Source organism: Fragaria vesca, unplaced genomic scaffold, assembly GCF_000184155.1.
Source record: "Fragaria vesca subsp. vesca unplaced genomic scaffold, FraVesHawaii_1.0 scf0513155, whole genome shotgun sequence".
Taxonomy (NCBI): domain Eukaryota; kingdom Viridiplantae; phylum Streptophyta; class Magnoliopsida; order Rosales; family Rosaceae; genus Fragaria; species Fragaria vesca.
Window position 1 is genome coordinate 468,301 of NW_004443447.1, and position 15,954 is coordinate 484,254.

A 15,954-nucleotide genomic window follows, 5' to 3' on the forward strand; every position below is an offset into this window, starting at 1 on the left:
CCCTCCAGTGCATGGGTGATCTCAGCCAAACTCCCGGAACTTCCAGAACGCCCTTCTTTCCGGGACCTTTTTCTTTGGCCATCACGCGAACACTCGACCCTCTCCTTCCTCTTCCGAGTCTTGGTCACGATGACCTCCTCTGATTCCTGCCCAAGGGGATCCACCTCCTCTGTCACGAGATCCTCGCCACCAGTCTGGCCTTCCCCTACATCTCCCAGCGACACACCCTCCATCCCAACTGGCTCCGGGACATGCTCTTCCCCCACCGGAACCTGTTCTTCCTCCCCCCCTCGATCACCACCCCCGACTTCTACGCCCTCGTCGCTCACCTTTGGTCGCCTAAGCCCATTACTTCCGCCACCAAGGGAGGCATGTAAGCATAGTCGTCATCCACCAAATTCAACCTCACAAAATCATCCTCACCCTCGCCAAACTCCACCTCCTTCCCTTCCCCAGTCTCCAGGTCGACATCAAACCGCTTGGCGTGCGCATCCTCTGCCAGCAACCCATCCAGAACATCCTGGTCAGAGACCTTGTCATAAGGCCCTTCCTTCTTTCGCGACCCAGCATCCCGAGTCATCGTCACTGCATCAAACAAAATAAAGATCACAACACAGGCAAAAAATGCAAATCTATACAAACAGCTCAAAAAGCAAAATACAGACCCGGAAGTAACTGAAATAACTGTACACGCCAAGGCGGCATATCCGGTATGAAGTCCTACACTCGAATGCCCACAGCACCCGGCGTATCCGACGCTCCATTAGCTCGGTTAATCTATATTCTTGGGGCACTACACAAAGTGAGCAGTCAGCAAGGGCAGAACAGTACAAACAAAAAGAAAACATGAGACACAAAAACATGATACCTATTTTTTGGAACGCCCCGGGTACTCGGAACGGGTGTCCATGCCACTCCTGCCACTGCCCCCCGACAAGGAAACACTTCCGTCGCCAACCCTCGCTCGTAGTAGGCAATTCCTCTACTAGGATCTTGAACTTCCCCCGAGACTTCAACGTCATGCAACCCTGGCTGCCCTTCTTCGCACAGTACGCCATATGTCAACAGGCGTTGAACTCCTCACAGTTGGAGAACTCTTGCCCCAGCAAACGAAAAAGCACCCCTGTTCCTAATATTTGTCGCAACATGTTTGGGGTAACTTGCCCCGGGGCGACATGCAGACACGCCAAGGTGTACTGCAGAAAGACAGGTAACGGGAACATCAACCCGCATTTCAACTGGTACTCGTATACCAGGGTAAAGTTGTCTAGGGGGTCCCAGAAATTAACACCCCTCCCTAGAGGCCGTAACAAGACCTCCTCGGGGATACTCCAATTCTCCCTGAGCGCCTTCAATTCTGACGACATCATACTCTCGCCAAGAGGATCCCAGAACGAGTCATCGTCTTCCCGAGACCTCGTCATGCTAAACTCTTCTACCTCCTGCAAGAGAGGGTCAGACGAGGATACATGAGACCCTGCATCCGTAACAGGAATGCCTTCCCCTAAGTCAAGCGCAACCTCCGCCATAAGGTAATCTACTTTCTACTCCAACCGGTGCAAGGTGTCGAAATCAGGATCAGTCAAGCTAGAGACAACCACAATCTCCTCGCTGGACACCCACACCGGATCTGTCATACCCTACATCCTCACATGTCAGACTCTCGCTACCTTAACACTAGCTAACCCGATAGCAAGCCACTCAATCCTCTAATCTAGCTTAGCACAGTAACCACTGAAGCAAAACCCACACACACTGTCCCTATTGACTCAAAATAAAACAAAAACAGAACCCAGAACGGGAATTGACAAGTTCATACTTGGGAAAATTGGATCTGTGTAGTGGCAATGAAGCTGGTTGCAACCAGCCGAGAGCTCACACCCAATCGATCGAGGATGAAATTGGACGTTCCCCAGGTTCGATTCACAGTTCGTCACAGCCCCTCTTCACATATCGAGCAACCCACTATTCAGCCCTAATTCCTCTGTTTTCGAAATGCAAACTCCCTCCTTCTGTTTCCCAGGACTATTTATAGAGCATTTAAGGGGACCTTAACCGTCCAAATCCTCTCCCTCTCAACGGTCAGGGCATAGCCACGTCAACCACGATCAGAGGGCACATTAAAGACGCGCCCCACGATCCCACGCACGCGCGTTAATTACGTGCACGTTACAAAAAAAAAAAACACAACACACAAACCAACGAAACCGTTACGACCTTAAAACTCCCCATAAATGACCGCGTGTCCCTCATAAACTGGCCATTTATGACACACACGGGATATGACGCAGAGGTTCGTACCGAGTTCTCGGAACGTAACCCCAGCCACCTAGCGACCCTCGCGTGGCGACTTGGGGACTCGGGACCATGCCCCCAGCTCCCGGGTAAGACAATCTCGGAATGTAACCCCCGCCACCTCGCGACCCTCGCGTGGCGACTTGGGGACTCGGTACCATGCCCCCAGCTCCAGGGTAAGACAATCTCGAAACGTAACCCCAGCCACCTCGCGACCCTCGCGTGGGGATTTGGGGACTCGGCACCATGCCTCCAACTCCCGGGTAAGACACATTCTCGGCATAACTTGGGAATAATTCCCCATCCAAGAGCTCTCTCGGACTGGGGACTTAGGGACTTGTTAATACATAGCTAAAACACTTGGCCACGCCGAGAATGCAATGTCATTACCCACTCGCCGGAAACCATTCCGGCCAAGCCATCATCGGCAAGCCTGCCACGGTCGCCCAAAGAGTGGGAGCATAGCAGCAACATGCATGCCAAGCCTACTCTACAATAGCTAAACCCCCCTGAAAGGGAAGAGACTAAACAGTACCACAGAACAGTCCCACATCGGAGACTAATCACAAAACCCCCAACACAAGCCTATAAAACAGGCACGAACTCCCAGAAAAGGTAAGTTCCACTATTCCTCCCATACTCCTGTACTATACAAGTAGCAATCGAATGCTGACTTAAGCATTGGAGAGTCGAAGACTGGGCCACCCCAGTCCCGACTCTTGACGTGTTGCTGCTTGTGCAGTTACAGGATTCGGAACCAAGGATTAGACCTCTCTTCCCGTGTTCTCGGAAGAGGTAGAAACACCTAGGTTGGCAATGTGGTCGTCAGCTGCCTTGCTTTTGACCAGCATGTCATCCATGTAGACTTCCATGACCTCCCCAATTTCTTCTTCAAACATGGCATTGACCAACCTCTAATAAGTTGCTCCTGCATTCTTGAGGCCAAAGGGCATGACCTCGTAACAATACAGTCCTTTGTCTGTGACAAAAGTGGTGTGCTCTTGATCTGTGGGGTGCATTTTGATTTGGTTATATCCCGAGTAGGCATCCAGAAAGCTGAGCATTTTGAAACCGGCTGTGGAATCAACCAGCTGGTCAATTCGTGGCAAAGGGAAGCTGTCCATAGGGTAGGCTTTGTTGAGGTTAGTGTAGTCAACACACATTCGCAACTTGCCATTAGGCTTGGGGACCATGACCACATTGGAAACCCATGTCAGGTACGAGACCTCACGTATGAACTTGATTTCTTTTAACCGCTGGACCTCGGCCTGGATGGCGCGATACTTCTCCGGGTTAAAGGCACACCGTTTTTGCTTGACATGGGGATGGTCTTTAAGAATATTAAGTTTGTGTGTGATGACATCAGGGGAGATGCCTGGCATGTCAGCATAGGACCATGCCAAGACTGTTTGCTTATCTTGGAGGAAGGCAATGAGCTTGTGGCGGAGTTCCGGGTTAAGGCTCGTGCCAATGCGGACCTTCCTCTCGGGAGCACTGGGCGACAGGGATACCCATTCTGTGTCCTCTGCTGGGTTAGGTCTCGGGGCTTGCTTCTTGTCTTTCCCTTCAGGGTCATCCCTAAGGTCATCAATGGGTTTCGAGGGGCTAAGTGGCAACATCTCATAGGCACCACGTCCCTGTTGGATGGCATTAAGATGACAATGGTCAATGGCGGCTCTATCCCCTTGGATTGTGAGTATGCCTCCTGGAGTGGGCACTTTCATAAGTAGCATGTGACCTGCAATGAAACATTGTTGCCCCCAGAATAAGGTTGTAGGATGAGGAGTAATCAACTATGAGAAAACGTGTTGTGATGGAAGCACGGCAGGGGCTGGTCCCTACTGACACTGTCAAGCAGTCTGAGCCTAAGGGTTGCACAATCTCTCCCGAGAAGCTGACGAGGGGATCACGATTGTTATATAACTTAGCTCGGTCACGCCGGAGTCCTCTATAACAATCAGCAAACATCACAATGACCGCAGCTCCTGTGTCCACGAGGGCCCTATGACACCTGTAGTGATCCACTTGGACATTGATTATGAAGGGTTCATTGTGATGGCAACTGATCGTATCTTCCCTCTTGTAAAATGACACCTGGTCCCATGTTGATGGGGTGGTGGTGACACCTCTTTGCAGTTCAAGAATCTCCAAGTGGCTCGTGCATTGCCATTTTGCCGAAGGCTGACAAGGAGGGAGTCACGAGGCGCCACCATGTATGGTTAAGATCTGACCATGAACCTCAATGGTGTTGGCTCCCGTGGCGGGAGTGCAGTACTAATGGAGTTGGCCATTACGAATCAAGTGCTCTATGGCATTGCGGAGGCCATGGCACATCTCAGTGGCGTGGCTGTTGTCATCATGATAAGCACAATATTTGTTCCCTGTTGTGTGCCGGGGATTTTTGAGATATTTGCTCTTAGGTGGCGGGGGAATGAGATCTTTGTGCCTAGCCCATATATCCTCATATGTAGTGGTTAGGGTTGTATGGACCTCGTAACGAGGTGGTGGGAAGCGACGTTGCTACTGTTGGGGGCTCTGCTATCGGGACCGATAAGGATGGTCCCGTCCCCGCTGTCCATTGTGGCGACGGTATGAACTGCGCCCCTGGTTGTTGTCACGGGAGCTGCTATGCTGCTTGCTTTTGTCTTGCCCTCGGTCATAATGGTCATACTTTTGCTGGGATTGCTGCTTAGGGGGTGGGGCTAGGAGTGCTAATGTGGTAGTTGGGTTAGAATGTCCAAAGGTGGCACACTCGGCGCGTGCCCAACAGACAGCAAGGTCCATCAAGGCATCGTATGACCCTGGAGGGGTTCCTGTTAATCTCCATTAGGAAGCTGCCGGGAAGCAAAGCTTGGCGAAAAGCTTGCTCAACGACTCGGGGTTCCAAGTTGTGACAGCGTGCCGTGGCTGATTGCCACCGAGACAGTAACTCATGGAGTCCTTCACCCTCTTTTTGCTTGATGTGGAACAAGGCATCCACACTGCGGTAGATGCTGGCATGGAGTATGAAGCGGTTGAGGAAGCGTTCCGAGAGCTGGTCGAAATTGTCAATGGAGTTGGGAGGCAAGTTAAGGAACCAACTAAGCGCTTCATCGGAGAGGGTCTCTTGGAAAGCATGACAGGCCATAGCATCTGTGTACTGAGTGGAACTGCATAACGAGAGGAATGTTTCAAGGTGAAGATGAGGGTCTCCGACGCCCTTATACTTGTCCACTTTGAAAGGCTTGGCCTGGGGTGGCCTCTTTTCCATTTGCACCCGTGGCGTAAAGGGGCTTGAGCGGTGGCCATATCCCGAGAATAGAGGTCGTTGGCTCCCGCGACTCTCAACACCTTCAATTCGAGAGGCCAATTGAGTGACAGAATTGCTGAGCTGGAGGAGAAGTCGAGTTTGCATGTCGAGAGGCGGGGTAGCAGTGTTAGCAAAGTTGAGATTAGGGAGGGGTGGATCAGATGGCTCAGGCTGGTTTAGCAGGGGAATGGATTCGTTACTGATTGTGGATGGTTGTGGGGCTGGGAGTGGAAAGGATGGGTGGGTGAGCGGATGAGTGACATAGATAATCTGGTTGGGGCCTCCCGGGATCACGGAACTACTTTGTCCTTGATTAGGAAAAAGAGATGTCAAGGTGGCGTCTAGGGTGGGAGTGACCCTTGCTGCCCGATCTAGACTTTCATTATAGTTGTTCCGGTGATCTAAAGTGGCGTAGAGTAGGAATTGTTCCTTTTCGAGCTCAGCGATACAAACCCGATACGCTCCAGCTTCCGCTTTTTCCTTAGCTGCTTGCTCTCGGAACGCATGGAAGTTTTTTTTCAAAATTTCAAGGCCGTGGTGGCATCGGGGTGGTTAATGGGGTCGCGGTAGCAGTAGTTTGGTTATGGGATGTGTCTCCAGATTGGAAAATTTCTTTTTCTATCTGCGTCCCGGGTTCGTTTGGGTCATCCGTAATTTCTACCATCCTGTTAAAAAGTTAAATGGGAGTTCCACAAGAGAGGGCCCTCCTTCAAGCGCCAATTGTTTCTACCTCTTCCGTGAACACGGGACGAAAGGTCGAATCCTTCGCTCCGGGTCTTGTAACTGCATAAGCAACAATGCGTCAGGAGTCGGGACTGAGGCGGACCAGACTTTGACTCTCCGATGCTTAAGTCAGCGTTTGATTGCTACTTGTATAGTACGGGAGTATGGGAGGAGTAGTAGAACTTACCTTTTCTGGGGATTTGTGCCTGTTTTATAGGCTGGTATTGGGGGTTTTGTCGTTAGTTCCTGATGTGGGACTGTTCAGCGATATTGTTCAGTCTATTCCCTTTCAGGGGTGTTTAGCCGTTGCAGAGTGGTTTTGGCATGCATGTTGCTGCTATGCTTTCACTCTTTGGTTATCTATAGAAGGCTTGCCGGTGATGGCTTGGCCGGAATGGCTTCCGGCGAGTGGGTATTGACACTGCGTTCTCGGCATGGCCAAGTGTTTTGGTTATGTATTAACAGATGCAATAAGAAGAAACTTCTAATTGTGAAATTTTGTTGAAAGAATTAATTAGCAGATCAAATTTATGAAATATACACGTGTGTTTTTCCCTGTTAATGACTGAAGTAGCAAAAATGCCATAGTTTCTACATTATCAACACCATCATTTTGTTTCACTATAAAATCTTGCTAATTGGATGTAACCTAGTCTAATATAGCTATCTTTGCATTCCCTGTGTGATGAGTGTTAATGAGATTGAAGCTTACAATTAGGAAATTTTAATCAACCTTCAGAATGTGACCAATTAGGATTTTGTATACTTTCTTATGTGGTTTCTTATGTTTTCTGTAATGCCCCGTACCCAATTTTACCTATTTACTGGGTCTACAAGTTACTGAGGAATTTAACCGTGCTCGGTAACTTAGAAACTTAGCGTTTAAGTTTATTTTTGAGTTTTTCTTGAAACATCAAATTCCTCTGCTAAGGTCTTGATGTCGTAGTACTCGTCGACGCAAGTTCATCGATGTCTTCAGATTATTTTTGGAGCATTGAGCTATTTTCTATGATTTATCGAAAATGGGTAAAAGAAATTAATTTTCTGAATTAGGATATAACATTTAATCTGGGCCGTCTGATCAAGTAGGGTTTTGATCTTAGCCATTGGTTTGGGTATATAAGGAAATGTGATGGGTTGACTTCAGGAAAAAGCCCACGCTCGGTTTGACCCAAGCCCAGACTTCCCCCACCGTCTCCGGCGCGTCGTCACCGATTCTGACCACCTCAGGTGGCAAGACCACACCAAAATGATCCTCTCTTCCCCTTCTACAAAACCTAATTCTCTATTCGCACATCCACCCATTCAAGAGAGAGATCGATGCCGAGGAAGTGCGGTGGTGTTTGCCGATTTCCGGCGAGCTTGGGCAGCGATGGCGATTCCAGTGAGTACGGTTTCTTCTCTTTCTTCCTTCTTCTTCAATTCCATGTCCTTGATCCTTATAATCAAGCCCTACTTCGAAAACCCCTTTTCTGAAATTATATGGGTTTTGTTGAGGTTTTCGGCGATGTGTGTTCTTGAGGTTCCTGACGTCTTCTTCAAGCTTCGGCAAGCCTAGCAGCGGTGATTAGAACCCATACGTGTTTTGAGGAGGATTTGAAAATAGATACAACTGCCTGAGAAGCTTTGGGGCAGATTAAAGGTGAGTTTTGCATTTTGGCTATTGGATTGCTACTTTTGGTGACAAATAGTTGTTGATTAATGATTATTTAGCTTGTATGTCGATTTTGGAGTTGAGGCTGCACAGTGGGGATCTGACAGAGGGTTGATTGGTCGTTTTCTGTAAGGAGGAGAAGCCCTAGTGCTCGATTTGCTCAAACATAAGGTAATCTCGATTCCACTTGGTGTGTGATGCTACTGTATTTCTGTGTTGTTGGCTATCGAGTGATTAATTGGTGTTTTGGAGTTTGGTGACTGATTTTGTCAGGACCCACCCTGAATTTCACCTTGAAACCCAAAGTAAATCCTACGGGGTCCACCTCCAAAGAAAATTTACCGAAAATTCGGCATAATCTACCTTGAAAATGGACAACCCTTACCTGAAAAAATTCCAGATAAACACTTCTATTATAAATCATCCATCCTCAACTCCTAGAGCCATTCTGCTCCCCAAGTTCATCACATCTCCCAAAATATCAATTACTCCTCTAAAAGAATTCCCCAACTAACAACAAAGACATTCAATAATTTACTCACTGGGTTATTAGAGCATATCTATAATGAAAGAAAAACAATGAATAAAGATTAAGTGGAAGCAGCCTCTGACTATGCGCTCGACTTCATGTACGCTCGACTTCATGTACGCTCGACCTCAATTAAACTTAGCCTGCAAACTGGGCATTTAAAACTAAAGGGCCCAAGGGAAAGTAATTTGAAAAAGTTAGAGTGAGTGGACAAAAATAAATTAAATAATTTAACAAATACATAATTTATATATTTTCCCACGTTTCAACTTTTAAAACTTAATTGCACGCAATTTTGATAATCCAAATAACTTTAAATCCAAAATTCCATAAAAATAGACAAACCAGCCCCGCTGGTTAATTAAATACAAAAATCTCGAAAACAGAGACAAACCAGCCCTGCTGGTTAATCAATTACATAACTGAGAAAAATAAAACGAGGGGAAGAGATATCACCATGTAAAAGGAGCCTCCAAGACTCGGGTCGGTGCCTCCCAGGCTATAGTAGCGTCCCACACTAAGCGCTCGACTCACCTATGATGATGACCGCTAATAAGGGTAGCTAGCAATAAATAATAATATCAGATCGGTGCCTCCTAGGCTATAATAGCGTCCCACGTTAAGCGCTCGACTCACCTATGGTGAAGACGGCTAATAAAGCTAGCTAGTAATGAATAAAAGCGACCCTATAACATGGTGATTAAAAATATACGAAATCACTTAAATCCATAAAACTTCTCCAAGATCATGCGAATGGTACGGTTTCCAACCGTACTTGGAAATTATCATAAGAAATTTTAAAATAAACTCGATGACGTGTAATATTATCAAATCCATAATTATAAGCGAGATTTAATTAACAAGTATAAATTGTAAATAATTTCTCAATCCGAAAATTCTCGCTAAAAATACTCTCAATGCCAAGATCGATAATCCACAAATAAACGACAAAGTTATAAAAGGAGAATTACGGAAAATCCCATTTTCAGAAATCTTTTATAAATCTCAAAGTCCACCATTTAAACAATCATAGTGAAATCTGGAATTCGTAAGGAATTTCCAAACTCAAATGCCAAATTAATAATCCGAGCTCAAATCCATAAATCATAACTAACAATTAAACAATGTATCCAACTCAAATATTGTCACATTCCGACCCTTAAATTTTTACCTCATTTACTAGCTTGGTTTTAATAAGAATTTTACCTTCTTCGTCGTGAGTTTTTAGTTTAAATGGTCCCTAGAGGAGTTTTGAGGTACGTTTATTTCGGAGGATTATTCGTAGGAGAAAAATGTGACGACGATAAAAATGGGAAATTTTAGCTAGCAAAAGGTAATTTTTATTAGGGTATTATTTTCGGGTGTTTTATTTTTGGAGTTGGGTTTGTTGTAGAGTGGGTTTTAAGTTGGACCGGGTGTGGGAGAAGCCCAACACCCACACACTCACTCTCTCTCTCTCTCTCTCTTCTCTCCCGCTCCCCGAGCCCCTCCCCTTGCCAGAATTTCCGGCCATCAGCCCGCCGTCGTCCGCCTGCCTTAGACCGCCGCTCTGGTCCTGATCGGTCGGCCCTCGACCTAGCTTCCTTTCTAGACCGGTGAGAGCTTCCCTAGCACCGCCGTGAGGGAGATTCTCCGCCTGGAACCTCCGACTGTCCAAAGCTCTCTGTCGCCGGAACTTCCTCCTCCGGCCACCAATCCGGGCAAGCCTTATATGGTTTTGAAGGTCTCCAACCTAGTTGCCTTGCCCTAGAAGGTCTAGTTTGCTTCAGGTGAGAAGAACCGGTGAGAGTGGAAGTTCTAGGGTTTTTTGTTATGTTTTCGTTCGATTGGCATAGTTAGGCTTGAAATTGGTGTTTGTGCTAGTTAGAAAAGTTGTAGAGGGTGTTGAGAGGAAGATGATGTAAAAATTTGGTAGGCATTGGAGGTCGCCTGAGTCGGCCTCCGGCCGCCGCTGTTTAGGGGTTTTTCATGGCTTTAAATTGGTTATATTAAGGGGAGTTATTGATGTGAATTTTGAAATTTTTGGAGGAGTTTTAGATAGGTTTGGGAATTTTTAAAGTTTGGTAATTTTGGCAGATTATTAGGGTAGAATCCGACTATTTGATTAATGTTGTTTAATTTGTAGAAGGGTGTATTTAAGGCTGCTGGTTTTGGTGTTGAAGTGTGGACCGAATCGAATTAGGAATATTGAAGTTAGGCAATGATGAGCGTGGTCAAGGCTCACATTTAATTTTGCGTATTTTTGTATAATTATTGAAATTTGAGTTGAGAATTTATTATTATATTTGGAACAGGACGTGAGGAGGTTCGAGCGGAAGAGGCCTCGGATCGACATCAGGCTTAGGCCTAATTTGTGAGTGGACTTTTGTTTTAAATAATATGCATGCTATGGTTCATGGATGAACAATAAATTTGGTTGGAGCATTTGACCTCATTTTAACTGTGACGATTTTATTTCTCTTGGAGAGTTACCGAAAATGGGATTTTCGGTGAATATAAATATGTATTTATGAGGAGAGTATGTATATAAATGCTAGCTAGCCATATGTGTCTGTCCACCTTAATGGCGTAGCATATAGCCGCATTATGGTGTGACATAAGCGTTGGACGTGAGCGTAGCGTAGTAGCCCTATATGAGCGTTTAATTCTTAATGGGGGTATGGGCACATATTATACACCCGTCTGTCAACCTTAATGGCGTAGTGTATCATCGCATTAAGGCGTGACGTGAGCGTTGGACGTGAGCGTAGTAGCCCTATATAATTTCATAAAATTATATAGGGAGAATGGACATGTGTAAATACATATATATATATATATATATTTTAGAGCTTGGGAAGCTCGATATTTAAGAGATGAAAATTTTATCACTAGAGGCATGCATTCGTATTTTTTTCCTTGGAAATTGAATTGGGAAAGCATAAATATTTTATTTATTCTTTTAGTTAAATTTATTTTTGTCCACTCACTCTAACGTTATTAAATGTTTTCCCTTGGGCCCTTCGTTTTAAAATGCCCAGTCTGCAGAGTTCGGGTTGGCACTAGTAGAAGGCGAGGCGTAGTTACCCACTTTTCCACCACTTTTCACCAGTAGGTTACCTGCTTAACCTACCAGTGTATTTTCTTGCTTCCGCTAGTATTAGTAGCTCTGATTACCCTTGAGGATAATGTATATTAGCTCGGTTGTGTGCTAAGTCTTGGATTTTTAATTTGGAATATTTGAAGGTTGAACTTTGTTATTTTTCTAATTGGATATTTATGTGATGGATTAGAAGATGATTTTATTGTATTGTTGTGGTGGTTGTATTGTGGGGAGCGGGTGGCTCTAGGGGTTGAGGTTGGACGTGTCGTTATAGGAGTGTGGTTTGAATTTTTCAGGTTAGGGTTGTCCATTTTCAAAGGAGGTTATGCCGAATTTTTTGGTAAATTTTCCTTGGAGATGGTCCTTGCAAGACTTACTTCGGGTTTCAGGATGAAATTTGGGGTGGGTCTTGACAAATATATTTCAAAACTATATCATAATCCGAAATTATAATATAAACTCGGAAAATAAAGTAAAAAATTATAAAATCTTGCATGCATATTTATTAAAAACCAAAGTGTCCACTCACAAATTTAGGCATAAGCCCGACGATATCTGAATCGCCACTCAAGTGAGATCCCCCTCGTATCCTGGCACAATAAAAATGTTTAGGACCAAACTTCAATTCCGAAAAATAAATACTTAAATATAAACACCCAAATCTCTTCCGCTTAACCCACTACTTTTACTAAAGTTAATCTTATCGGATTCATGCCAAACTCCACCCATAACCTCATTTCATTTATTTCAACCTTCTAAAACAGAAATAAGGGAAATCCAATGGTAGAATCTTCCCGAGAAACACACCGGTAAACCCAACTTCGAATAATCCCAAACATATTCTAGACTTCACCATAATTCTCAAACTTCACACCATTGGACTCCTCTCATCATAACCAAATTAAATAACACAAAAAACTACCCAAAAGAGGCGGCACCGCCGTCTGCTCCATCGGCAGCGGTGGCCGGCCACCCAACTCCGACCACCTCCAATGGCTACCAAATTTTGACACAATCATCCTCTCAATATTCTAAACAACTTTCATAACTAGCACAAAGTCTAATTTCAAGCCTAAATAGGGTAATCGAAGCCAAACATTAAAAATCCCAATTTCAAACTCTAGAATTTCAAACCTTCGATTCTTCTTACCTAGCTCGAGTTAGGTTGAATCCTTTTAAGGGTTTGCCGCACAAGAGGAGAGCTTCCAAATAATACTAGTAGCTCCAGCTATGGTGGCCAGAAAAGGGAGTGTCCAGCGAAAACACCTCTGCGACACAGCCGCAACTTCACGGCAAAACTGCTCCTTCACGACGGCGCAACACGGGCTGCCACCTACCTAGACTTGTAGAGGATACTCCAACCTTCAAATCGATACCAAACACGCCACCTAACTCGGCCAGACGACGGCGAACGGAGGTGGGGAAGTGGCCGGTCGGAGGAGAGGCGCGGGAGATGAGAGAGAGAGAGAGAAAATGGTAAGTTTCTGATTTCTACCTTATCTCAAATGGTAAGTTTCCCTTTTTATACCCCCAACCGAAAATAGTAACTTTACATTTTACACCATAACTTTCACATACGAACTCTGATTTTAACGTATAGCATGTCCACGGATTCGTATTAACGTCCTCTACAACTTCCTTTAAGAAATTTTCCCAAAATACTTTTCCTACAAAAAGTCAACTCCAGGGTCCTTTAACAGTAAACGGTTACTCAACTCAGTAAAAGGTCAAAGTAACCTAAAAGTTAATAACCGTAAATTAACTTAAGAACCAGGATGTGACAGATTCAGTGTTTTGGTTTTTGCTTTATGTCGATAACTTGGAGTTTTGTGTATACGGGGAAGCTATGGCGAAATTCCGGCAAGTGGCCGGAATCCGGCAGAAAATTTCGGCAAGTGGCCGAAATCCGGCAGAAATTCCGGTAAGTGGCCGGAATCCGGCGAGGGCTTCTGGCAAGGCAGCATATTCGGCTGAGAGCCATTAAGCTTATTCGTTGGTTCGATGATTTGGATGTTTGGGGGCAACGCTCGAGGAGTATTCCGGGCTTTATATTGGGAAGTTATATATTTATATTTATGAGGAAAGTATGTATATAAATGTTAACTAGCCATACATGCCTGCCCGCCAAAATGGCATAGCGATTAACCGCATTATAGTGTGACGTGAGCGTGAGACGCAAGCGTAATAGCCCTATATGAGTGTTTTAATTCATATAGGGGGTATGGGCACATATATATACACCCATCTGTCCACCTTAATGGCGCAGCGAATAACCGCATTATGGTGTGATGTGAGCATTAGACGCGAGCATAATAGCCCTATATAAATTTCTTTAAATCCATAAAATTTATATAGGGAGTATGGACGTATGTAAATACATACTTATTTTTATTAGAGCTTGAGAGGCTCGATATTTTAAAGTATGGAGACTAGCGGGGCTAGTCGCGTATTTCAGATTTTGCCAATTTTCTGAGTTATGAGTTTTATTATTTATTGTATGCAGCGCAGTTTTCCTGAATAGATAAATTTGGGAAAGCATAAAGACTTGTCTCTTTTTGTCACACCCCAATTTTTGAAGGATAAATTTCAAAAATTTGGGCATAATAAAACTCAAATTCTAAATATCCCATAACCTGCTCAACAAATTCCACAACTAAAAACAAACACTGGAAATGTAAATGTCGATAAACTCATCAATCGAGTTAAACATTTAATCTCCTTAATTACATCAACTTCCAAAAGTCTAGTAATAAACTACTTCGCTCACATGAGCTCAAAAACAACTACCATAAAATACAAATAAATGTATATCGTCAAAAACCCAACTACTAGGCCACGGCCTCAAACCTTCTGATCATCACCTGTAGGCATGAATTGGTGCACCGGGTTGTAAACAACAAACCCGGTAAGCTAAAAAGCTCGTATGAGTAACTCCCAAAATAATAACCCAACATCACATATAATTACAACTGGTAATTCCTGCAATTAGCAACTTAGTTCAGGAATCGCCAAAAAGCAAGAGAATTCAAAAGAAACAATTAAGAAAACACAATAATTTAAAATCATTCAAAATCATAAATGAATCCTATAAATAAACATAGTTCAAGAATTCTATTAAAATCACACAATTAAGATTTAAGAATCTTCTGCGGATAAGCATAGTTCAGGAGATACTTAAAGCAAGAAATTTAAACAACATATAAGAACATCACGCAAACATTTCTCTATTCTTACTTATGAGTTCGCCAACACTTAGTCATCCCCCATAAGTAACCAAACAAATGCGTACTCATGGATTCGTCAACACTTAGTCATCCCCCATGAAATACCGACTGACAGACTAGAGCTCTATACTGACCGTAACCAATCACCCGGCCAAGGCTTGGTTCCCGGTCCACCACGAAGGCTCCTAATCTAATAATCACCACTAAGGCACACATTTCAATACTCTTCCATCATAACACTTATCAAATCACAAAATAATAAATATAATCATAACCGTAACCTATCACCCGATTAAAGGCTAGGAACCCGGTTTGACTATTTAAACAACAATTCAAAATATAAAAATATCATCAACAACAACACAAGAGCACTTCATAAATTATATCTTTCCCACCTAGATATATTTATATAAACAAAGACATAGATATTCCCACTAGAATAATCTATCAACAACCATATTTCAACATCACCATATCACATGATTGAAAGTCTTTTTGAAAGATTTATTTTTAACAGAAAACTTGTTTTCACTTACCATGAGCCGTTGACGATCAAGCTCATTTATTTTTTAAAAAAAAGTCATTTTCCTTCAAGGACAACTTCACTATTAATAATAATAAAATTATAAAAATAAACTCGGAGATTTACTCACAATATAAAAATTGCATCATAATCATCATATCATCAACATTTCATCATTATCATTAACCTCAACATCATCATAACAATAATCATCATTATCATTAACATCACAATCATCATCATAATCATCTTCAAAATCAACATCATAATTATTATAAAATAATTGGTCCGAAAGTGGACCTTGGTGAGATGTTACTCACCTAAAGATCCCGCTGCGTCTTCACAAAAGAAACTCAAGAACAAGCACAACACCAACTTGTCCAACACCTAGATAGCACAAATCAACTTAGTGACCAACAAAACAAGTGATTATCACTTACTAGTTGCGACTATGACATTTCACTCTTGGACCTTGACCTCAATTAACCCAAAGACTTGTCTCTTGAGAACAAGCTTTCCCCGAAGCCTCTCAAGATCATAGAAAAGTTGACACACACCATGTCATATCTACAACAACAATCTCCTTAATTTCCAAAAGATTAATTAAGGGAAAACCGAATCTAATCCGAAAAGCA

At 43.8% G+C, this 15,954-nt stretch overlaps 1 protein-coding gene across 1 annotated transcript; it reads right to left on the reverse strand.

Annotated features, from left to right (window-relative positions):
• Positions 1–3,209: 3,209 nt before the first annotated feature.
• LOC101293841 lies at positions 3,210–4,508 on the reverse strand. Its single transcript, XM_004309913.1, has 3 exons — positions 4,390–4,508; positions 4,119–4,306; positions 3,210–4,033 (listed from the first exon to the last, which is right to left on the reverse strand). The coding sequence occupies exons 1-3, from the start codon at positions 4,506–4,508 to the stop codon at positions 3,210–3,212; spliced, it is 1,131 nt and encodes a 376-aa protein (XP_004309961.1).
• Between the last annotated feature and the right edge of the window lie 11,446 nt (positions 4,509–15,954).

What these genes read in the sequence shown, in the direction of transcription:
- LOC101293841 (XM_004309913.1), bottom strand. Translation starts at nt 4,508, where the DNA reads ATGGTGGCGCCTCGTGACTCCCTCCTTGTCAGCCTTCGGCAAAATGGC. An exon ending in CCCCATCAACATGGGACCAG is followed by an intron (nt 4,307 to 4,389) that starts GTGTCATTTTAC and finishes GGATCACTACAG; the next exon opens with GTGTCATAGGGCCCTCGTGG. An exon ending in AGTAGGGACCAGCCCCTGCC is followed by an intron (nt 4,034 to 4,118) that starts GTGCTTCCATCA and finishes GTTTCATTGCAG; the next exon opens with GTCACATGCTACTTATGAAA.